The 25,531-nt window shown below is 41.1% G+C and overlaps 1 pseudogene and 1 gene segment (V, D, J or C); both read right to left on the bottom strand.

Annotated features, from left to right (window-relative positions):
* Positions 1-1,946: 1,946 nt before the first annotated feature.
* Positions 1,947-2,709, bottom strand: LOC148000936 (T-cell receptor alpha chain V region 2B4-like; annotated as a pseudogene). The gene is made up of 2 exons (XR_015638751.1): positions 2,558-2,709; positions 1,947-2,364 (listed from the first exon to the last, which is right to left on the bottom strand). The product of XR_015638751.1 is annotated as a T-cell receptor alpha chain V region 2B4-like, transcript variant X2 (transcript).
* A 2,430-nt stretch (positions 2,710-5,139) lies between these two features.
* LOC120093112 (T cell receptor alpha variable 9-2-like) lies at positions 5,140-5,881 on the bottom strand. The segment is given in 2 exon segments: positions 5,140-5,616; positions 5,735-5,881. Coding segments are annotated over 2 exon segments (408 nt in total).
* Positions 5,882-25,531: the final 19,650 nt, after the last annotated feature.

The following is a 25,531-nucleotide window of genomic DNA, read 5'->3' as shown; positions in this document are numbered from 1 at the left end:
TTACAGGAAGTCTCTGTGTGCTCATTTACCTGATGGTGCTACAAATGGAACTGCTGGCCTGTTAGCCCAGCCGACATCAGTGATCTGACCCTGGAATACTTTTCCTGTTCCTCATACAGACAGCTACTAAATACTTGCAGAAGGAAAATGTGTTTGCTTAGAGAAGGACTGGATAGTCCTTCCTGTGCAAGTCTGATGCCCAGATCACCCTGAGGTTCCACTAAGGAAGGAAAGAAATGACCCTGGAAAGCTGTGCTCCAACCACCACTGTTGTGGTTACCCCCCACCCCCCTACACACACATGATAAAAACAAAATAAAAAATTAAAGGTCCTTGATGATCAAACAAAAATCATTAATAAAATGGATTGTATCTTTTTTCTTTAAGAATCATAAGTGACATCTGCTATTATGCATTGTGACAAGCTAGTAAATGGCATGTGGCACCTCTAGACTACACTGAGCGTGTAGGATCTCAAAGGCAGCTCCATTAGGGGGTGGGCTGCCGATCAGTCTGTTTGTAGGCACACTAGTTTGGTGTTTTGTAAGCTTCCTGTATGTTTATAGGAATCTCTTTAGGTTAGGTTGTTGAAGATGTTTTCTGGGCCTTCGAGCTAGGAATCTTCTCTTTCTTTTAATCCTATTATTCTTAGGTTTGACCTTTTCATAGTGTTCTAGATTTCCTGGATGCTTTGTGCTAGAAGAGTTTTAGATTTAGCATTTCCTTTGACTGATGAGTCAATTTCTTCTACTGTATCTTCTATGCCTGAGATTCTCTAGTCCATTTCGAGTATTATGTTGGTGATGCTTGCATCTGGAATTCCTGTTCTTCCCTAGGTTTCCATCTCCAGGACTCCCTCAGTTTGTGTTTTCTCTATTGCTTCTATTTCTGTTCAAAGGACTTGAACAGTTTAATTCATTTCCTTCGCCTGTTTGATTTTATTTCCCTGTATTTCTTTAAGGGATTTATTTGTTTCCTCCTTGAAGGCTTCTATCATTTTCATAAGAATAGGTTTAAAATCATTTTCTTGTGTTTCAGGTGTGTTAGTTATCCAGGGCCTCTGTAGTAAGATAGCTGGGTTCTGGGTGTGCCATATTTCCCAGGCTTTTATTGACTGTGTCCTTATGCTGGCCTTTAGCCATCCTGTTGTCCCTGGTGTTAGCAGTCCCTGATGGCAACAGGTCTCTGGGACTGCACATAGAACTTATAGTCCCTGATGTCTTTGAGGTTACAGATAGAGCTGGGGGTCTTAGGTGTTGGTAAGCTTCCAGTGATGCAGGCAGAATTGGTAGTCCATGATGGCTTCAGGCCTCTGGTTGCCCTGGGTAGCCACATCACCTCCAGGGATGCAGGCAGAGATGGTGGTGATCCCCAATAGCTGCAGACCTCCAGGATTGTAGGTAGAGAGGTGAACAAGAAGTTGAAGAACATAGGGGATAGAGCAGACCTAAAACAGGGCACCAGCAAGGAGGTGATTGGATCATGGGGGTTTCACTTAGTTTTCCCAGATGACAGCAGGCCTCCAGGGATGCAGTCAGAGCTCTGACCCAGGGAATGAAATACAGAAAGGAGAAGTCAGAACCTGCTCTTTCTACTGCTGGGTTTGCTGGGAGGAACTGCAGCCAGACAGGGAATTAGGATAGGAAGTCACCTCCTAGTCCAAAATGGCTCATATGTGTGTATCTTCTGCTTTTTCTTTCTTTTAATTTTTTTTATGTGACTGATTGTCTTCTAAAGATATATAGAGAACGTCGGTATAATATTTGTTGTTTGGGGAGGTGGAGAGAATATGGAAGGAATTGGGGGAGTTCAAACCATGATCAGAATATAATGTATACATTTTTCGATTAAACTGAAAAATATTTCAGGAATACCAATATGTGTACTATGCATTATCAGAATAATAAAATAGTACCCCTATAAGTCAAACACTTGTGTGCCTCCCAATTCCCATTGCTTATGGAGGACAAAGAGAATAAGCAGAATTGCTCCCCTTTACATTCTGAACTCTAGCTCAGACCATGTGGAAGCCCAGTAAGTTTAGATGCAGGCTGCAGGTGCCGGGGGATCACTGTGCGCTCACTGCACAGAGGTAAACTGCCGAGTCACTGGGCTGCGAGTCTGTGATGTGCAAGGAAACATGCAGGCTGGCTCTATTGAAGTGAGCTGTGAATCTGCCTTCTTTCTTGTTGCCATTGGAGAATACGGATATCAGCATTTTGGGGCCTTTCCCGGGATGTCGTTGGTACCACCAGAAGGACTGAGAAGCACTGTTGCTGAAAGTGCAGTTGAGAGAGGCTATGGCTCCCTCTGAGACACTGAGTGATTCTGGGCTCTGCTGCACCTTCTGCTGGCTGCTCACCCCTGTGTGGAAAAACAAAGGTCAGACAAACTGAACTAGATGCATACGGCATTAATACTCTAGAATAATTTTTTCCATAGGCCTCCCACCTGCTTTAGTTGCAGCATGAGAACAATAGTATTTTTACCCTCCAGCCTAAAATAGGCAATATGATAAGTGGTATTTTTATCTTCCCATAGAAATGGCCAAACTCACCACTCAGTTGAAGCCAGAGGACCACTAGTGAAACACATAAGGGAGGCATTACTGTTTCCACTGAAGATTCGCCCTTCAAGCACAGCAAACAGGGTGGCATTTGGGCAGTTCAAGTTCTTCTGTATGGAGATGCATAAAAAGGAAAACCCCAAAGTGTTCGTCCAATTAGAAAGTAGATTCTAGTTTTCACTGCTACATCAAAAGCCTTCCTCCTCCCTCCAAGTCATCCTCTAACACACACACACACACACACACACACACACACACACACACACACACACCACAGAGGACCATATGAGACAGTTCCTCTGAGACACACAGAGAGACAGAGAGACAGAGACACAGACACAGAGACAGAGAGAGACACACACAGAGATGGGGAGAGAGAGACACAGAGAGAGGGACAGAGACAGAGACACACAGAGAGAGACAGAGAGAGACAGAAAGACAGAGAGAGAGACAGAGAGAGAGGAGTTGGGCAGGTTGGGAAGTGAAGTGGATTTGGGAGGAGTTGAGGAAGGATGAATATGATTAAGCTATGAATAAAGTTGTATGAAACTCTCAAAGAATTAATTTACCAGTTTATTTAAATTAGTTTTAGTATAAACTCAAAAATCAATGAAAAATATCAGATGTCCCTTTCTTCCGGTCCATGGATCCTTTGGGAAGCTTCTACAGTGGTAGGTTTCCATGGAACTTTTTTAGTCTTTGGTGGTAATTTCCCTCCCAGCAACCACTTCTCTATCCAATCTCCCTCTTTCTCCATTTAATCATTAATCCATTCTGTTTTATAGTTCCCTTTTAAACATCTTATATTGATGCTTCTCTCAACCTTTCCTTGAAACCACTCCTTCCCCCCTGCCAGCCCACCATGGCCCCTTTGTAATTTTAGGTCCTTTGTGGATATTCCAAATGGAACACACATATCTAAATACAAAGCTAACATGTACAGATAAGAGAAAACATTTCGTACTATAACTTTCTCCCTCAGGACTCTTTCGATGTATCCCAGAGAGTATAGGCTGGCATCCATCGCGATTTAGGACGTGATTCATTGCTTTAATCTCTTCTGTCTTTTAACTTTTCCCAGGAGTCTGCTGCTATTATCATGTCTTTCCTTTTGTTTGTGATTTGTGGCTTCTCTCTTGCAGATTTCAAGAACCACTTTTGTTTTCTATATTTTGTTTTGTTCCCTGTAATACATGGGAAGGTTCGTTTCCAGTGTTATCCATTTGGTGTTCTTTGTACCTCTTAGACCCAGATGGGCATTTCTTTCCTTGACTTTGTAACACTTTCCTCTGTGATTCCCTTAAGTTAGGTCCTAGACCCTTGAATTTGAGTTCTTTTACTTCTGTGCTCATAATTCACAGATTTGATCATTTCAGTGTCCCAAAGTTGGTGAATAGCTGTTCAAAGGATTTTACATTCATCGTTTTCCTTGATTGAATGACGTCTCCTTTGTCTTTCAGCCTTGATAGTCTCTCTTCTGTGTGATCCACTATGCTGGTGGGGCTTTCCACTAATTTTTTTTCTTGGAAGAAAAAAAGTGTCTCCATTTTCTTTAATGGCTTGATAAGATTTTGAGCTTTTGCTGATAATTGGCTTTTGCATTAAAATATTAAAATAATTAAACATTTTAAATGTTACCTATGAATAAATCCTCTGAATTTTTATTCAGTTAATTGAGTTTTTCACCTCTAGCTTCAGTTCAGCCTTTTAAAAACTATGTTCGTAATCGAAATAAAATTACCCACTTTACCCTCCTTCGCATCTTTTAAGCTTCTCAGAGTTACCATCTCTCAAACCCTCCTACCCTTAATTCTCAAATTGATAACACTTTCTTTTATTATTATTGTTACAAGCATGTAGTGTGTGAGTGAGTGTGTGTGTGTGTAGGTGTGTGTGTGTGTGTGTGTGTGTACAAGCATTCATGCACACAAATATATATAAATAAAATCTACTGAGTCCATATTGCTTTCTGAATGGCTTGAGAAATGACTGCTCAATCTGTTAATCAATAAGAGTCTCATCCCTGGGAGTGTCTAATTCTCCTCTTCCAGTTTTTGTATATTAAAGCAGGTGTGTGTGTGTGTGTGTGTGTGTGTGTGTGTGCGCGCGCGTGCACGCGCAATGATAACATATAAATGAGACCACACTTTTGAGGGAGCAAGGGGACGCTCATGGGAGGGGTTGGGGGACGGAAAGGAAGCAGGAGTGCTGTGATTATATTTACTTTAAAAAAAGAAAATGAATGGCTTGGCTCAGCTGCCCCTGAGGTGCTCAGTCCTTCAGAAGAATCTAAGGCCTTGTTGAGGTGAAGCCTTCACTTCATCCTGGGACTTCTGCCGCCATACTTTTCGAAGACGATACGCAGAAGCCCCCTTTCCTGGCACACCCTGTTCCCTGCAAATACAAAATACAGCTAGTCCTACCAGAGCTGTGGAAAGAAAATGTGGAGGACAGACTTCATCTACTATGAAGAGCAGACAGACCACTTCCTTATTCACAGAGCTTTACTGTGAGGCTCCTTCACCTCTGCACAAGGTATTTTTGCATTGGATTTTGGTTTAGTCCCAGTCAAGACGAGGGTGAAAGAGTCTACTTCTTGTTCTTTCTCTTGAGGCTACTCGTGTAATTTTTGTGCCAACGAGAGAAACCGAGAGGCACACAGCACAAAGAGGAACCAAATCAATCCCAGAGGCTCAGCGGTTAGGCCTCTGCTTCTCAGAGTTTGTGCTCAGCTCCCTCTGTGGTTTCTGCCACTGTGTCATTCAGAGCACAGTAGTACACGGCCGAGTCCGACGCTTGCACTGAGGCTTTCTGCAAGTGGAAGGACGTGGTTTCTTTATCATACGTAGCTTCGAAACCTCTGCTGCTTCCCTTCTCGTTGGCCTTTGAGGCTCTAAAGAGGAGCTGTAGACCTTCTCCGGGATACTGCAGATACCAGAACAGAGCCGGGTACCCTGCGGCTGAATAGTTGCAGTGTATAGTAAGAATGTCCTTTTCTGAGAGGACCACTTGACCTTGCGTCTGAGTTACTGAGTCTCCATGGGCCCTTGCTGGGGAAGGAAATGGAAACCAGCTATGAATGTCATTAAAGACAAAGCTCTTGGATGAAGTTAGGGCTCGAGATTTTTCAGATATAAAAAGGTGACGGTTTCAAGTCACGTTACTTACTGAGGATGAGGAGCATCACAGCCAGGAGGCCCTGAGAAGAGTCCATCTTTAGAGCTACCTCGACAATGTTCATGATCCTTAGATGTTGAAAACACAGAGAGAAGCAATTAGTCTAAACTTAAATTCATACAGGAAATGCTGTAGTGTTGGGATGCTCCGCCCTCTGGTGGCCAGAGAGTAAAGAAAGTTAAATGGAGCAATATTTGCTAAAAGACACAAGGAACTCTGAGAGTTGAGAGATCTCCTGTACTTCAAACGTCATGTTTTCTCTCTTCTAAGAGAATGGCAATTTTACGGAATTTTTAATTTAAGTTATCCAGGAGAGAAACCACACTCCATAAAAAATACTCAATATTTCTAAATTTCAGGAAAATGGAAGGAGCACAAGTTATTGAATTCCATGGAGTGGCCTGAATTTTTGGAAAAGGTTCCCCTTCTCCATTGAAACTTTTCTTCCTAACATGAACAAGCCGGTTTACGTGAACTACGTCTGCAGAACAGACTTGACTTTCTGCCTTCACCTGCACTGGGCTTCTCTCGGTGTTTACATTAAGTTCCTACTATATATTTAAAATATAAATCTCTTTCCTTGCTTCTACTAAGATAATTCTGAGATGAAATGTAATAACAGTAGACATTCTTCTAGTTTCCTGTTACCGTGTTCATAACTATTTGCATAAAATTGTTTAGACGCCATGTGTGGTCATTGTTTTAATTCTTTTATGGGTCATTCTATGTCCTAAAACAGAACCAAATAACAAAATCTACGGCCACTTTTTTTATGCACCGCTTACATTTTTTCTTCTATAAGAAAAACCTACATCCTGAGGTATGCCAGTAGCTTAAGATAATTACAACCTCTCTGTTTCAATAGAGAAAAACACTTGAGAAGCAAGCCATGCTTCTATCCCATGACATTATCAGATATGGGAGATGGAGCTTTGATGGACTTCCTCTCTAGGATTAGGTACACAGCCCTATGGGGGAAGAGGAAACAAACAATGCAGTTTGAGGTGCCATCCTGATCTTTCTAGTTCAGATTTTATTTTGTTTTTTTTTAATTACTATTTTTGAGATTATTATTTAATCACAATATCTTCCCTTTCATTCTTCAAAACTCTCCCATGCACCCCTTCAAAACTATCCTTCAAATCCATGATCTCTTTTTTTACTATTTGTTGATGCATGCATATGAGGATATATACATACATACATACATACATACATACATACATACATACATATATAAACACACACACACACACACACACACACACACATATATATATATGGAACACACATTCCTAAATGTGTATGAATATTTTTAGGGTGGCACTGGACAACCAAGTAGTGAGCTGCTCCCTGTGTAAAACCCAGCTCCTCTCATTCCCAGCTTTCCTCAGTTACCTATTGTAGACATCGTGTTTTTGGGCAATATATATATATATATATATATATATATATATATATTCTGATATTAGAGGAGACATGATGCTTCAGCAAACTCCTCGTCTTCAGGATTTTACAATCATTCTGCCTCCTCTTCTGCAATGTTCCTGGGTATTCTGTAGACATATCCACTGGAACTGGGCTCTATAGCTCTTCATTTTGATTGGCAGTGGTATTCTTCAGTGGTCTTTTTTTTTTTTATTAACTTGAGTATTTCTTATATACATTTCAAGTGTTATTCCCTTTCCCGGTTTCCGGGCAAACATCCCCCTCCCCCTCCCCTTCTTTATGGGTGTTCCCCTCCCCATCCTCCCCCCTTGCCGCCCTCCCCCCAACAATCTAGTTCGCTGGGGGTTCAGTCTTAGCATGACCCAGGGCTTCCCCTTCCACTGGTGCTCTTACTAGGATATTCATTGCTACCTATGAGGTCAGAGTCCAGGGTCAGTCCATGTATAGTCTTTAGGTAGTGGCTTACTCCCTGGAAGCTCTGGTTGGTTGGCATTGTTGTACATATGGGGTCTCGAACCCCTTCAAGCTCTTCCAGTTCTTTCTCTGATTCCTTGAACGGGGGTCCTATTCTCAATTCAGTGGTTTGCTGCTGGCATACGCCTCTGTGTTTGCTGTATTCTGGCTGTGTCTCTCGGGAGAGATCTACATCCGGCTCCTGTCTGCCTGCACTTCTTTGCTTCATCCATCTTGTCTAATTGGATGGCTGTATATGCATGGGCCACATGTGGGGCAGGCTCTGAATGGGTGTTCCTTCTGTGTCTGTTTTAATCTTTGCCTCTCTATTCCCTGCCAAGGGTATTCTTGTTCCCCTTTTAAAGAAGGAGTGAAGCATTCACAGTTTGATCATCCGTCTTGAGTTTCATTTGTTCTAGAGAACTGGTCTTTATTGCAAAAAGACATTTCCTTGATAGGGGTAAGCACTTAAGGAAATTTCAACATCCGTAGTCATCAGGGAAATGCAAATCAAAATGACTCTGAGATTCTGTCTTACACCTGTCAGAATGGCTGAGATCAAAACCTCAAGTGATAGCACACACTGGCCTGCTGGGAGAGTCCTCAGAAAGAGGAAACTCCTCCATTGCTGGTGGGAGTGCAAACTAGTAAACCACTTTGGAAATAAATTTGGAAGTTTCTCAGAAAATTGAGGATAGCTTTACCTCAAGACCCTGCTACACCATCCCTGGTCATCTACCCAGAAGATGCTCCACCATAGCCAAGGACATTTGCTCAACTATGTTTGTAACAGTTTTATTTATAACAGCCAGGAATTGGAAACCATTTAGATTTCCCTCATCCAAAGAATGGATAAAGAAAATATGTTACCTTTTCACCGTGGATTATTACTCAGCTATTAAAAACAAAGGCATTGTACAATTTGCAGGCAAATGGATGTTTCTAGAAAATATCATCGTGAGTGAGATAACTGAAACCCAGAAAACACTCATGGTATGTACTCACTTCTATGGATATTAGTCAAAAATTACAGGATACCCAAGGTATAACCGACACACCCAAAGCAGCTAAATAACAAGGAGAGTCCAAGGTGGATGCCAGAATCTCACATAGAAGGGAAATACAATAGAGAAGGGGGAGTGGATGGATAGAGGGGACTGGGTTGAGGATATGTTGGGGAGGTGGAGTGAGAGGGCTGGGAGAAGAAGGGAAATCAGTGTAAGGGGAGAGGCTATCTCTGGGATGAGTCAGAGATGAGTAGTGGGATGGAGAGGCTCTTAGGAGTTTATGGGGGTGACCTTAGCTGAGTCTCCCAGCAGCAGAGGAAATAGACCCTGATGTGGCCACCTCATGTAATCAGATTACTTGTATCCTGATAGTCCCCTTTATCCTCCTTCATTTTCTCCTGTGTTCACATCCCCTCTCCCTAAAGAGCCCCTGTTTTTCCCATTTCTTCGATCACATAATTTGTCCCCCGCTGTTGTTCTGTAACCTCGTAACTTGGAAATGGTCCTATTTACTTCCCTGGTTTCTGTAGTTACCCCGTGGACTCAGCACTGAAGGTTTGGAGCTGGAACATAAAAATAAAAGAGGATGCGATGTTTGCCTTTCTGGGTCTAGATTACCTCACCCACTATGGTCTTTTCTAGATCCATCTATTTAGCTGCAGAGTTCCTGACTTCATTTTCCTTCACAGAGGAAAAGCACCCCATAGTATTTCTGCAGCACATGATCATCCTCTGTTCATCAGGCATACCATGTTTACATTGTTTTCTCTCTGTACCTATGGTGAATCAAGTTACAGTGAGCACGACAGAGCAAGTGTCTGTGAAGTAGTGTGTCCAGTCCTATGGGCACATGCTAAGGTGAAGTATGGCTGGGTCAGATGAGGTATTAATTTTTAGCATTTGATAAGTATCCACACTACTTTTAATAATAGCTACATCAATTTGCAATCGTATCCATAGTGAACAAGGTTTGCGTTTTTTTTTTCTGTACCCCCACCAACATTTGTTTTCTATTCTTTCATGGATATTTGTGGAAATCTCAAAGTTGCTCTGATTTCATTTCTCTAATTTCTAGGAACGATTCACATTTTTTTTGGATATTTTAGTCTTTTTTGGTTTGTTTGTTTTGAGAGTTCCCTATTCCCTTCCCAGGTCCAGTTTTGAATGTGTCTTTTTTGTTTTGTTTTGTTTCATAAACTCCCACTTTCAATTGTTGGCTTTAGTTCTTGGACCCATGGAGTCTTAGCAGAAGGTCCTTTCCCCTACATCATGTTGGGCACTGCCTATGTTTTCATTGAGCAGTTTCAATGTTTTGTGTTTTCCATTCAGACCTTTGGTTTTACATTTGTAACTATTTTTGTGCCAGGTGATAGGTATGGGTCTATTTTCATCCTTCTGTATATGAACGTCCAGTTTTACCAGCATCATTTGTTGAATATGCTTTTTTCCCTCCAGCAAATGTTTTATGGCATCTTTGTCAAATGTTAAGTGGTTAAAGTTACATACATATTCCCATGTAGGCCTTCAATTTTGTTCCATTAGTCTACATAATCTGTTTTTATGACAGTACCATTTTGTGTTTATTACTATGGCTCTGTAACATATCTTGATTTGAAATTATAATTTTTCACCAGCATTGTTCCTTTTGCTCATGATTGCTTTATATATCCAATTGTTTTGTGATTTTTTTAATATGAATCCGAGGGTAGATTTTTATTTTTCTGTTTAGAATAAGATGGGAATATTGATTGGGATTGCCCTGAATCTCTAAAGAGCTTTTGGTATAATAGTCGCTATTACAATGTTAATTTTACCAATCCATGAGTGTGTGATCTTTCTACTTTCCAATGATTCTTTCTATCTCCTTTTCAGAGGCTTAAAGTTTCCTTTGTGGGGTTCCTTCACTTCCACAGTTAAGTTTATTCATAGATACTTTATTTTCTTTGAAGTTACTGAGAATGAGAATGTGTCCATGAACTCCTCTGTATGTTTCTCAGTGAGGTATAGAAATCTGATTTTCACAAATTGATTTTGAATACTGCCATATTGTTGAATTATGGTTTTGAAGAGGAAAGGGTTTATTTGGCTTACACTTACACATCACTGTTCTTCATCAAAGGAAGTCACGACAGTAGTTCAAGCAGGACAAAACCCTGGAGGCAGATTGTGAGAGTGCTACTCCACCTGCTCTCACCCATTCCCTCCTCACTGCTCTAGCATCCCCTTGCACTGAGGTATCAAGCTTCCACCACCGGACTAAGGGCCTCCCCTGCCATTGATAAGACAAGCCCTTCTACATACATAGTTGGAGCCATGTGTCCCCTCCATGTGTACTCTTTGGTTGGTGGTTTAGTCCGTGGGAGCTCTGGCGGGGGAGGGGGGCGGTCATCTGGTTAATTGATATTGTTGTTTTTCCAAACTCCTTCAGCTCCTTCAGTCCTTCCCTTAACCCCCTAATTGGGGTTCCAGAGCTCACTCAGTCAGATGGTTGCCTGTGAGTATTTGCATTTGTATTGGCCAGGTGCTGGCAGAGCTTCTCAGGGGATGACTATTCCAGACTCCTTTCAGCAAGCACTTCTTGGCATCAGCAATAATGTATGGGTTTGGTGTCTGAGGGTGGGGATGGATCCCTAGGTGGGGCAACCTTTGATGGCCTTTCCTTCAGTCCCTGCTCCATTTTATTTGTCCCTGTATTTCCTTTAGATAGGAACAATTGTGGCTTAAAATTTTTGAGATGGGTGGGTGGTCCCATCCCTCAACTGGGGGCTGTGCCCATCTACTGGAGGTGGTCTCTACAGGTTCTATCTCCCCTTTGTTGGGTATTTTGGCTAAAGTCATCCCTGTTGAGTCCTGGGAACCTCTCGCTTCCCTGGAGTCTGGGACTTTCTAGTTCCAGCTTCCCATCCCCAACTGCTACATATTTCTGTTCGGTTTCCTGACCTTTGTACTGTTCTCCTGTCTCCTCCCATAGCTGATCCTGCTCCTCCCCCACCTCTCCCCCCCCCAGGCCCCTTCCTCCCTCTACCTCTTATGATTATTTTTCCCCCTTCTAAGTAGGATTGAAGCATCCACACTTTGGTCTTCTTTCTTCTTAAGCTCCATATGATCTTTGAGTTGAATCATGGATATTCTGAGCTTTTGGGCTAATATCCACTTATCAGTGAGTGCCTACCATGTGTGTTCTGTTGTGACTGGGTTACTTCACTCAGAATGATGTTTTCTAGTTCCATCCATTTGCCTATGAATTTCATGAAGTCATTGTTTTTAATAGCTGTTGAATTTTTAAATAACTTCTAGAAATTTTCTGATAAAATTTGGAGATCTCTATAGTATCCTATCATTTGCAAATAGGGATAGTTTGACTTCTTCCTTTTCTATTTGCGTCCTTAATTTCCTTCTCTTGGTTTATTGCGTTAACTAGTGCTTCAAGCGCACTGTTGACAAGGAATAGGGCTGGTGAACATCCCTGTTTCATTTCTGACTTTGGCAGGATTGGTTCAAGCTTTTCTTTATTTAGCACAGTGGTTCTCAACCTTCTTACTGTGGCGACTCATTAATACAGTTTCTCATATTGTGATGACCCACCAATCATTAAATCATAAACTTATTTCATTGCTACTCATAAGTGTAATTTTGCTACTGTCATGTATCATAATGTAAGTATCTGTATTTTCTGATGATTTTTGGTGACTCCTGTGGAAAGGTTGTTTGATTCCCTAGATGAGATTTAGGATGCTTATTTAGGATGATGTTAGCTCAGGGCTTCTCCTGTGTAGCTTTTATGTTGGGGTATGTTTCTTCTAGCCCTATATTCTCTAGGACTTTATCAAAAAGGCATCTTAGATTTTGTCAAAGGTCTTTTCTGAATCTTCTGTAATGATGATGATGATGTGACTTTTGTTTTTAAGTCCATTTATGTGCTTTATTACATTAATTGTCTTGTGCATTTTGAACCATTTCTGCATTTCAGGGATAAAGCCATTGTGGTTGTGGTATATAATCTTTTTGATGTATGCCTGTTTTCTCCTCACAGCTACTTTATTGTGTATTTTAGAGTCTATGTTCACCGGGGATATTGTCTTATAGTTTTATTTTTTGTTGTTGTATCTGCCTGGTTGGAGTATAATGACAGTGGCTTCAGAGGACTTTGGGAATGCCCCTCTTTCTATTTTCTTTAATTGTTTAATCAAGACTGTCTGTAGATTTTCTTTGAATATCTGGTGGAATTCTGCTATCAATATATCTGGTCCAGGAATTTTTTTTAAGGTTGGAGCCTTTTATTTCTATTCAAATTTCTCATTTGCTATGGGTCTGTTTATGTTGTTGGTTTCTTCTTGGTTAATTTTGATGATTTGGCTGAATCTAGAAATTCGTGCATTTCTTTTATGTTTTCCAGCTCTACAGAGTAAGCATTTCCCTTAAATTGTTCTGGATTTCTTTGGTGTCTGTTGCATTGTTTTCCTGTTCACTTCTGAGTCTGATAATTTGAGTCTCCTCTTTCTGTTATTTAGTTGGGCCAAAGATCTGCCAATCTTGTTACTCTTCTTAAAACAAACAAACAAACAAACAAACAAACAAAAACATCCGTGAGATTCATTGATTTTTTTGTATGCTTGCTTTTGCTTGTCCTTGCCAAATTTTTGAATTGCATCACTCAGCCATATATTTGTGCTTTAATTCTTTTAAGGTAGGTACTTAGAGCCATAAAACTCACAGTTGTTTTCAATGCGTGCCAAAGGGTTTTGTTGTATTATGTTTTCACTTTCATTTAATTCCAGGAATACTTTTATTTGTCTCTTTATTTCATCTTTGACTCCTTCATCATTTAGTAATGAATTGTTTAATCTCCATGAGTCTGTGTATTGCTAAAGAAGTTTTTATTTTGTCAGATTTTTTAAGGTGGAAATGGCTGCTTGCTTCCATGCCCGTGTGACTATAATACTTTTGCCCATCCTTTTACTCTAAGGCGGTGCCTAACTTTAAACTAAGACGTCTCTCTTGCTGGCAGCAGATAGATGGATCTTGTCTCTTCATCCATTTAGTCACACAGTGGATTTTGAGTGAATAACTGAGCCTTTTGATATGTAAAGTTATTGCTGAAATGTGTGCGTTAGATGTGGTCATCATGTTGTTGACGTTGTGTTCTCAGAGGTATTGTATGTTTTCATATTTATGGCTTTATATTTCTGTCCAAAGCCTCTCTTGTATCCCCATTTCTCTCTTCAGCTCCAAAATAACACTTCTCATATTTTCTTTAGGTTTGCTTTATTAGATATACAATCTTACTTGTTTCTTCAATCAATCATGACAGATAGGTTTGCTGCATTTTACTATTTTAGAATGGTTACTACAGTCTTTTGGAATGTACAGTCTTTGGAATGCATTGCTCCAGGGTCTTCTGGCTTTCCAATTTTCATTTTGAAATAAACTCTCATTATAATAGGCTTTCCCTTATTTGGGACCTGTGTGTTTTCTCCTTCAGTTTTCAATGACAATTTCTTCTCTAGATATGCTTAGTATTTTCACTGTGATATGCTATGGGACATTACCACTTTTGGTTTTGTCTATTCAGTGTTCTGTGCCCTGCTATATAAATCATTAGGTGTTTTATTTTCTATTTCTGTGAAGACTGCTGTGGGGTTTTGATTGGGACTGCACTGAATCTTTAATTACTTTTAGTGCAATGGTAATTTTTACAATATTAACCCTACTAATCAAAGAGCATTAAGAGGATTTTCCACTTTCTAGTGTCTTCCTCTGATTCTTCAGGGATTTATAATTTTTCTTTAAGAAGAATTTGATTTCCTTAGTTAGGCTTATTCATAGACATTTTATTGAAGCTACAGTGAGTGGGAATGTGTGCATGATCTTATTCTCAGCATGTTTGTTGTTGGTATGCAGAAAGGCTACTGATGTTTGTAAGTAGATATTTTTTTTATTAACTTGAGTATTTCTTATTTACATTTCAAGTGTTATTCCCTTTCCCGGTTTACGGGCCAACATCCCCCTAGCCCCTCCCCCTCCCCTTCTTTTTGGGTGTTCCCCTCCTGATCCTCCCCCCATTGCCACCCTCCCCCCAACAATCATGTTCACTAGGGGTTCAGTCTTGGCACGACCCAGGGCTTCCCCTTCCACTGGTGCTCTTACTAGAATATTCATTGCTACCTATGAGGTCAGAGTCCAGGGTCAGTCCATTTATAGTCTTTAGGTAGTGGCTTAGTCCCTGAAAGCTCTGGTTGCTTGGCATTGTTGTTCATATGGGGTCTCGAGCCCCTTCAAGCTTTCCATTTCTTTCTCTGATTCCTTGAACGGGGGTCCTGTTCTCAGTTCAGTAGTTTGCTGCTGGCATTCGCCTCTGTATTTGCTGTATTCTGGCTGTGTCTCTCAGGAGAGATCTACATCTGGCTCCTGTCTGCCTGCATTTCTTTGCTTCATCCATCTTGTCTAATTGGATGGCTGTATATGTAAGGGCCACATGTGGGGCAGGCTCTGAATGGGTGTTCCTTCTGTGTCTGTTTTAATCTTTGCCTCTCTATTCCCTGCCAAGGGTATTCTTGTTCCCCTTTTAAAGAAGGAGTGAAGCATTCACATTTTGATCATCCATCTTGAGTTTCATGTGTTCTAGGCATCTAGGGTAATTCAAGGATTTGGGCTAATAGCCACTTATCAGTGAGTGCATACCATGTGTGTTTTTCTGTGATTGGGTTACCTCACTCAGGATGATATTTTCCAGTTCCAACCATTTGCCTACGAATTTCATAAAGTCATTGTTTTTGATAGCTGAGTAATATTCCATTGTGTAGATGTACCATGGTTTCTGTATCCATTCCTCTGTTGAAGGGCATCTGGATTCTTTCCAGCTTCTGGCTATTATAAATAAGGTTGCTATGAACATAGTGGAGCACTTGTCTTTTTTATATGTTGGGGCATCTTTTGTGTATATGCCCAAGAGAGGTATAGCTGGATCCTCAGCTAGTTCAATGTCCAATATTCTGAGGAACCTCCAGACTGATTTCCAGAATGGTTGTACCAGTCTGCAATTCCACCAACAATGGAGAAGTGTTCCTCTTTCTCCACATCTGCTGTCACCTGAGTTTTTGATCTTAGCCATTCTCACTGGTGTGAGGTAAAATATCAGGGTTGTTTTGACTTGCATTTTCCTTATGACTAAAGATGTTGAACATTTCTTTAGGTGTATCTCAGCCATTCGGCATTCCTCAGCTGTGAATTGTTTGTTTAGCTCTGAACCCCATCTTTTAATAGGGTTATTTGTCTCCCTGCGGTCTAACTTCTTGAGTTCTTTGTATATTTTGGATATAAGGCCTCTATCTGTTGTAGGATTGGTAAAGATCTTTTCCCAATCTGTTGGTTGCCATTTTGTCCTAACCACAGTGTCCTTTGCCTTACAGAAGCTTTGCAGTTTTATGAGATCCCATTTGTCGATTCTTGATCTTAGAGCATAAGCCATTGGTGTTTTGTTCAGGAAATTTTTTCCCAGTGCCCATGTGTTTGAGATGCTGCCCTAGTTTTTCTTCTATTAGTTTGAGTGTGTCTGGTTTGATGTGGAGGTCCTTGATCCACTTGGACTTAAGCTTTGTACAGGGTGATAAGCATGGATTGATCTGCATTCTACATGTTGACCTCCAGTTGAACCAACACCATTTGCTGAAAATGCTATCTTTTTTCCATTTGATGGTTTTGGCTCCTTTGTCAAAAATCAAGTGCCCATAGGTGTGTGGGTTCATTTCTGCGTCTTCAATTCTGTTCCATTGGTCTATCTGTCTGTCTCTGTACCAATACCATGCAGTTTTTATCACTATTGCTCTGTAATACTGCTTGAGTTCAGGGATAGTGATTCCCCTAGAAGTCCTTTTATTGGTGAGGATAGTTTTAGCTATCCTGGGTTTTTTGTTATTCCAGATGAATTTGCAAATTGTTCTGTCTAACTCTTTGAAGAAATGGATTGGTATTTTGATGGGGATTGCATTGAATCTGTAGATCGCTTTGGTAAAATGGCCATTTTCACTATATTAATCCTGCCAATCCAGAGCATGGGAGATCTTTCCATCTTCTGAGATCTACTTCAATTTCTTTCTTCAGAGTCTTGAAGTTCTTATTGTACAGATCTTTTACTTGCTTGGTTAAAGTCACACCGAGGTACTTTATATTATTTGGATCTATTATGAAGGGTGTTGTTTCCCTCATTTCTTTCTCGGCTTGTTGAGGAAGGCTACTGATTTATTTGAGTTAATTTTATACCCAGCCACTTTGCTGAAGTTGTTTATCAGCTTTAGTAGTTCTCTCATGGAACTTTTGGGATCACTTAAATATACTATCATATCATCTGCAAATAGTGATATTTTGACTTCATCTTTTCCGATCTGTATCCCCTTGATCTCCTTTTGTTGTCTGATTGGTCTTGCTAGAACTTCAAGAACTATATTGAATAAGTAGGGAGAGATTGGGCAGCCTTGTCTAGTCCCTGATTTTAGTGGGATTGCTTCAAGTTTCTCTCCATTTAGTTTAATGTTAGCAACTGGTTTGCTGTATATGGTTTTTACTATGTTTAGGTATAGGCCTTGAATTCCTATTCTTTCCAGGACTTTTACCATGAAGGGGTGTTGAATTTTGTCAAATGCTTTCTCAGCATCTAATGAAATGATCATGTGGTTTTGTTCTTTCAGTTTGTTTATATAATGGATCACGTTGATGGTTTTCCGTATATTAAACCATCCCTGCATGCCTGGGATGAAGCCTACTTGATCATGGTGGATGATTGTTTTGATGTGCTCTTGGATTCGGTTTGCCAGAATTTTATTGAGTATTTTTGCGTCGATATTCATAAGGGAAATTGGTCTGAAGTTCTCTTTCTTTGTTGTGTCTTTGTGTGGTTTAGGTATAAGAGTAATTGTGGCTTCAGAGAAGGAATTCGGTAGTGCTCCATCTGTTTCAATTTTGTGGAATAGTTTGGATAATATTGGTAGGAGGTCTTCTATGAAGGTCTGATAGACTTCTGCACTAAACCCGTCTGGACCTGGGCTCTTTTTTTGTTGGGAGACCTTTAATGACTGCTTCTATTTCCTTAGGAGTTATGGGGTTGTTTAACTGGTTTATCTGTTCCTGATTTAACTTCGATACCTGGTATCTGTCTAGGAAATTGTCCATTTCCTGGAGATTTTCAAGTTTTGTTGAATATAGGCTTTATAGTAAGATCTGATGATTTTTTTGAATTCCTCTGAATCTGTAGTTATGTCTCCCTTTTCATTTCTGATTTTGTTAATTTGGACACACTCTCTGTGTCCTCTCGTTAGTCTGGCTAAGGGTTTATCTATCTTGTTGATTTTCTCAAAGAACCAACTTTTGGTTCTGTTGATTCTTTCTATGGTCCTTTTTGTTTCTACTTGGTTGATTTCAGCTCTGAGTTTGATCATTTCCTGCCTTCTACTCCTCCTGGGTGTATTTGCTTCTTTTTGTTCTAGAGCTTTTAGGTGTGCTATCAAGCTGGTGACATATGCTCTTTCCTGTTTCTTTCTGCAGGCACTCAGAGCTATAAGTTTTCCTCTTAGCACAGCTTTCATTGTGTCCCATAAGTTTGGGTATGTTGTACCTTCATTTTCATTAAATTCTAAAAAGTCTTTAATTTCTTTCATTATTTCTTCCTTGACCAGGTTATCATTGAGTAGAGCATTGTTCAACTTCCATGTATATGTGGGCATTCTTCCCTTATTGTTATTGAAGACCAGCTTTAGGCCGTGGTGGTCTGATAGCACGCATGGGATTATTTCTCTTTCTGTACCCGTTGAGGCCCGTTTTTTGACCAAATCTATCGTCAATTTTGGAGAAAGTACCATGAGGTGCTGAGAAGAAGGTATTTCCTTTTGCTTTAGGATAGAATGTTCTATAAATATCTGTTAAGTCCATTTGGTTCATGACTTCTCTTAGTCTGTCTACGTCTCTGTTTAATTTCTGTTTCCATGATCTGTCCATTGATGAGAGTGGGGTGTTGAAATCTCCTAATATTATTGTGTGAGGTGTAATGTGTGTTTTGTGCTTTATTAAGGTTTCTTTTATGTATGTAGGTGCCCTTGAATTTGGGGCATAGATATTTAGGATTGAAAGTTCATCGTGGTGGATTTTTCCTTTGATGAATATGAAGTGTCCTTCCTTATCTTTTTTGATGAATTTTAGTTGGAAATTGATTTTATTTGATATTAGAATGGCTACTCCAGCTTGCTTCTTCTGACCATTTGCTTGGAAAGTTGATTTCCAGCCTTTCACTCTGAGGTAGTGTCTGTCTTTGTCTCTGAGGTGTGTTTCCTGTAGGGAGTAGAATGCAGAGTCCTCGTTGCGTAGCCAGTTTGTTAATCTATGTCTTTTTATTGGGGAGTTGAGACCATTGAAGTTGAGAGATATTAAGGAATAGTGATTATTGCTTCCCGTTATATTCATATTTGGATATGAGGTTATGTTTGTGTGCTTTTCTTCTCTTTGTTTTGTTGCCAAGACGATTAGTTTCTTGCTTCTTCTAGGGTATAGCTTGCCTCCTTATGTTGGGCTTTACCATTTATTATCCTTTGTAGTGCTGGATTTGTAGAAAGATGTTGTGTAAATTTGGTTTTGTCATGGAATATCTTGGTTTCTCCATCTATGTTAATTGAGAGTTTTGCAGGATTTAGTAACCTGGGCTGGCATTTGTGTTCTCTTAGGGTCTGTATGACATCTGTCCAGGATCTTCTGGCTTTCATAGTCTCTGGCGAAAAGTCTGGTGTGATTCTGATAGGTCTCCCTTTATATGTTACTTGACCTTTTTCCTTTACCGCTTTTAATATTCTTTCTTTATTTTGTGCTTTTGGTGTTTTGACTATTATGTGATGGGAGGAGTTTGTTTTCTGGTCCAATCTATTTGGAGTTCTGTAGGCTTCTTGTATGTCTATGGGTATCTCTCTCTTTAAGTTAGGGAAGTTTTCTTCTATGATTTTGTTGAAGATATTTACTGGTCTTTTAGCTGGGAGTCTTCACTCTCTTCTATACCTATTATCCTTAGGTTTGATCTTCTCATTGAGTCCTGGATTTCCCGTATGTTTTGGACCAGTAGCTTTTTCCTCTTGACATTATCTTTGACAGTTGAGTCGATGATTTCTATGGAATCTTCTGCTCCTGACATTTTCTCTTCTATCTCTTGTATTCTGTTGGTGAAGCTTGTATCTATGTCTCCTTGTCTCTTCTTTTGGTTTTCTATATCCAGGGTTGTTTCCATGTGGTCTTTCTTGATTGCTTCTATTTCCATTTTTAATTCCTTCAACTGTTTGTGTTTTCCTGGAATTCTTTCAGGGATTTTTGTGATTACTCTCTGCAGGCTTCTACTTGTTTATTTATGTTTTCCTGTGTTTCTCTAAGGGAATTCTTCACGTCTTTCTTGAAGTCCTCCAGCATCATGATCAAATATGATTTTGAAACTAGATCTTGCTTTTCTGGTGTTTTTGGATATTCTGTGTTTGCTTTGGTGGGAGAATTGGGCTCCGATGATGCCATGTAGTCTTGGTTTCTCTTGCTTGGATTCCTGCGTTTGCCTCTCGCCATCAGATTATCTCTAGTGTTACTTTGTTCTTCTATTTCTGACAGTGGCTAGACTGTCCTATAAGCCTGTGTGTCAGGGGTGCTTTAGACCTGTTTTCTTGTTTTCTTTCAGCCAGTTATGGGAACAGAGTGTTCTGCATTTGGGCGTGTAGTTTTTCCTATCTACAGGTCTTCCGATGTTCCTGTGGGCCTGTGTCCTGAGTTCACTAGGCAGGTCGCTTGGAGTAGGAAGGTTTGTCTTACCTGTGGTCCCGAGGCTCAAGTTTGCTCATGGGGTGTTGCTTATGAGCTCTCCGTGGGGGCAGCAACCAGGAAGATCTGTGCTGCCCTTTCCGGGAGCTTCCGTGCACCAGGGTTCCAGATGGCGTTTGGTGTTTTCCTCTGGAGTCAGTAATGTGGGCAGAGTGCAGTCTCTTCTGGTTTCCCAGGCGTGTCTGCCTCTCTGAAGGTTTAGCTCTCCCTCCAGGATTTGGGTGCAGAGAACTCTTTATCTGGTCGGTCCCTTCAGGTTCCGGCCGTGTCTCAGATGCAGGGGACCTGCTGCTGCTGTGCCCTTATCCAAGGGTACCCAGAGGCCCTATACAGTTTCCTCTTGGACCAGGGATGTGGGCAGGGGTGGGCAGTGTTAGTGGTCTCTTCCGTTCTGCAGTCTCAGGAGTGCCCACCTGTCCAGGCGGTGAAGTATCTCTCCCACGGGGTTTGGGAGCAGCGACGTGCTGTGGGCAGGGATCCGTGGGTTTGGGAATCCCGCTAAAAACTGGAAGTGTCCAGTCCTAGAGGAATTTTGCCTCTGTGTGTCCTGAGTTCACCAGGCAGGTCGCTTGGAGCAGGAAGATTTGTCTTACCTGTGGTCCTGAGGCTCAAGTTTGCTCGTGGGATGCTGCCTACGAGCTCTCGGCGGGGGCAGCAACCAGGAAGCGTAAGTAGATTTTGTACCCTACCATGTTGCTGAACTCATTGAAAATTTCTAGAAGTTTTCTGGTAGAGTCTTGGAGATCTCTTATGTATAATAAGCATCATCTGATAACTTCATTTATTTTTTTCATGTTTGAATCCTTTTGATAGCCATGTCTTATCTTGTTGCTCAAATCTCATAGTGGTCTATTTTCTAGACAAATAACTACAAACAATTAAGGGAGAGAGGGGAAATTATTCATCTTGGAGGATAATCTCCCTAATTAGCTATCCAATAGTAAGTTTTCAGATACAAAATTATGTAATGTGACGCTGCCCTGGGAGGCCTGTGACACAGGATGTAGATGGGGCTCCAGGCAGGTTTGGGCCTGGGCTGCAGGTGCCTGTGGAGCAGTGTGCACTTGCAGCACAGAAGTACATGGCTGAGTCTCCAGGCTGGGTGTCTGTGATGTGCAGGGAGAAGTGTTTGGCTTTCTCATTCAGTAATAAGATGAGTCGTTGGGTCTGCTTTCTTTCCATATTTGAACGAATGTCAATGAGGAGCTTAGGATGCTTTCTGGGCTTTTGCTCATACCAAGGGAAGTAGAGAGAGGCACTGTCTACATAAGTGCAGTTGATGATGGCACTGGATCCCTCCTGGACTCTCAGGATGGAAGGAAGCTGCTTCACTTGCTTGCCTTGGCTCATACCTATGTAGAGATGGAAAGAAAGGAGAAAGATGTGAGGTCATCCATTTCCAGGATTCTCTTTTTCTACAGTAACTAGGATAAACCTGAATAAAATAGAGTTCCCCTTAGATGTCTCAGAAATGTCCCCTGATTATTCTGTGACCTTCAAATATTAACTCACCATCCAGCTGCAGCCATAGAAAAATGAATAATGCAGGAACATATGTTTTCATTGCTCTTCCCAACTAAATTAAAATCCAGTAAAGATTGTTATGACTAGTAGGTCAGCTATAATTATCAGGATGTTGTTCTTTCTCAGTTACAATTCTACCTCTGGAGTCATCCGCTCAGCCACTGAGAAAAAGGCTTTGCTTCTGTCACAAAGCCTTCATAATCAACATACAAGGAAGTGCATTGTCTGCATACTCCCCAGCAGTTAAGATCTACTGACACCTTGTGGTTGCATTCCTAACCACTGTGGCCTCAGGCTAAGTTCTCTCCAAAGATATGAGGAACTCAGACACATCATACAATAATAACTCATCTCAAGTGAGTTAGTGTTGAGAGATCAAGAATGGTCTTTGTGACCCGCGGATCCCGGCCCGCAGCAGCTCTCTGCTCCCAGACCCGGTGAGAGAGAGACCCAACCGCCTGGTCAGGTGGGCACTCCTGAGGCTGCAGAGCGGAAGAGACCACCAACACTGCTCACCCCTGCCCACATCCCTGGCCCAAGAGGAAACTGTATAAGGCCTCTGGGCTCCCGTGGGGGAGGGCCCAGGAGCGGCAGGACCCCTGCCTGAGACACCGCCGGAACCTGAAAGAAACAGACCGGATAAACAGTTCTCTGCACCCAAATCCCGTGGGAGGGAGAGCTAAACCTTCAGAGAGGCAGACACGCCTGGGAAACCAGAAGAGACTGCTCCCTGCACACACATCTCGGACGCCAGAGGAAAAAGCCAAAGACCATCTGGAACCCTGGTGCACGGAAGCTCCCGGAAGGGGCAGCACAGGTCTTCCTGGTTGCTGCCGCTGCAGAGAGCCCGTGGGCAGCACCCCACGAGCGAACATGAGCCTCAGGACCACAGGTAAGACCAAATTTTCTGCTGCAAGAAAGCTGCTTGGTGAACTCAAGACACAGGCCCACAGGAACAGCTGAAGACCTGTAGAGAGGAAAAACTACACGCCCGAAAGCAGAACACTCTGTCCCCATAACTGACTGAAAGAGAGGAAAACAGGTCTACAGCACTCCTGACACACAGGCTTATAGGACAGTCTAGCCACTGTCAGAAATAGCAGAACAAAGTAACACTAGAGATAATCTGATGGCGAGAGGCAAGCGCAGGAACCCAAGCAACAGAAACCAAGACTACATGGCATCATCGGAGCCCAATTCTCCCATCAAAACAAACATGGAATATCCAAACACACCAGAAAAGCAAGATCTAGTTTCAAAATCATTTTTGATCATGATGCTGGAGGACTTCAAGAAAGACGTGAAGAACTCCCTTAGAGAACAAGTAGAAGCCTACAGAGAGGAATCGCAAAAATGCCTGAAAGAATTCCAGGAAAACATAAATAAACAAGCAGGAGCCCATAGAGAGGAGACACAAAAATCCCTGAAAGAATTCCAGGAAAACACAATCAAACAGTTGAAGGAATTGAGGATGGAAAAGAAGCAATCAAGAAAGAACACAGGGAAACAGCCCTGGATATAGAAAACCAAAAGAAGAGACAAGGAGCTGTAGATACAAGCTTCACCAACAGAATACAAGAGATGGAAGAGAGAATCTCAGGAGCAGAAGATTCCATAGAGATCATTGACTCAACTGTCAAGGATAATGTAAAGCGGAAAAAGCTACTGGTCCAAAACATACAGGAAATCCAGGACTCAATGAGAAGATCAAACCTAAGGATAATAGGTATAGAAGAGAGTGAAGAATCCCAGCTCAAAGGACCAGTAAATATCTTCAACAAAATCATAGAAGAAAACTTCCCTAACCTAAAAAAAGAGATACCCATAGACATACAAGAAGCCTACAGAACCCCAAATAGATTGGACCAGAAAAGAAACACCTCCCGTCACATAATTGTCAAAACACCAAACGCACAAAATAAAGAAAGAATATTAAAAGCAGTAAGGGAAAAAGGTCAAGTAACATATAAAGGCAGACCTATCAGAATCACACCAGACTTCTCACCAGAAACTATGAAGGCCAGAAGATCCTGGACTGATGTCATACAGACCCTAAGAGAACACAAATGCCAGCCCAGGTTACTGTATCCAGCAAAACTCTCAATTAACATTGATGGAGAAACCAAGATATTCCATGACAAAACCAAATTTACACAATATCTTTCTACAAATCCAGCACTACAAAGGATAATAAATGGTAAAGCCCAACATAAGGAGGCAAGCTATACCCTAGAAGAAGCAAGAAACTAATCGTCTTGGCAACAAAACAAAGAGAATGGAAGCACACAAACATAACCTCATATCCAAATATGAATATAACGGGAAGCAATAATCACTATTCCTTAATATCTCTCAATATCAATGGCCTCAACTCCCCAATAAAAAGACATAGATTAACAAACTGGATACGCAACGAGGACCCTGCATTCTGCTGCCTACAGGAAACACACCTCAGAGACAAAGACAGACACTACCTCAGAGTGAAAGGCTGGAAAACAACTTTCCAAGCAAATGGTCAGAAGAAGCAAGCTGGAGTAGCCATTCTAATATCAAATAAAATCAATTTCCAACTAAAAGTCATCAAAAAAGATAAGGAAGGACACTTCATATTCATCAAAGGAAAAATCCACCAAGATGAACTCTCAATCCTAAATATCTATGCCCCAAATACAAGGGCACCTACATACGTAAAAGAAACCTTACTAAAGCTCAAAACACACATTGCACCTCACACAATAATAGTGGGAGATTTCAACACCCCACTCTCATCAATGGACAGATCATGGAAACAGAAATTAAACAGTGATGTCGACAGACTAAGAGAAGTCATGAGCCAAATGGACTTAACGGATATTTATAGAACATTCTATCCTAAAGCAAAAGGATATACCTTCTTCTCAGCTCCTCATGGTACTTTCTCCAAAATTGACCATATAATTAGTCAAAAAACGGGCCTCAACAGGTACAGAAAGATAGAAATAATCCCATGCGTGCTATCGGACCACCACGGCCTAAAACTGGTCTTCAATAACAATAAGGGAGGAATGCCCACATATACGTGGAAATTGAACAATGCTCTACTCAATGATAACCTGGTCAAGGAAGAAATAAAGAAAGAAATTAAAAACATTTTAGAATTTAATGAAAATGAAGGTACAACATACCCAAACTTATGGGACACAATGAAAGCTGTGCTAAGAGGAAAACTCATAGCGCTGAGTGCCTGCAGAAAGAAACAGGAAAGAGCATATGTCAGCAGCTTGACAGCACACCTAAAAGCTCTAGAACAAAAAGAAGCAAATACACCCAGGAGGAGTAGAAGGCAGGAAATAATCAAACTCAGAGCTGAAATCAACCAAGTAGAAACAAAAAGGACCATAGAAAGAATCAACAGAACCAAAAGTTGGTTCTTTGAGAAAATCAACAAGATAGATAAACCCTTAGCCAGACTAAGGAGAGGACACAGAGAGTGCGTCCAAATTAACAAAATCAGAAACGAAAAGGGAGACATAACTACAGATTCAGA

Source organism: Rattus norvegicus, chromosome 15 (assembly GCF_021556685.1).
Source record: "Rattus norvegicus strain SHRSP/BbbUtx chromosome 15, alternate assembly SHRSP_T2T, whole genome shotgun sequence".
NCBI lineage: Eukaryota > Metazoa > Chordata > Mammalia > Rodentia > Muridae > Rattus > Rattus norvegicus.
This window is presented reverse-complemented; position numbering and strand designations above follow the sequence as displayed.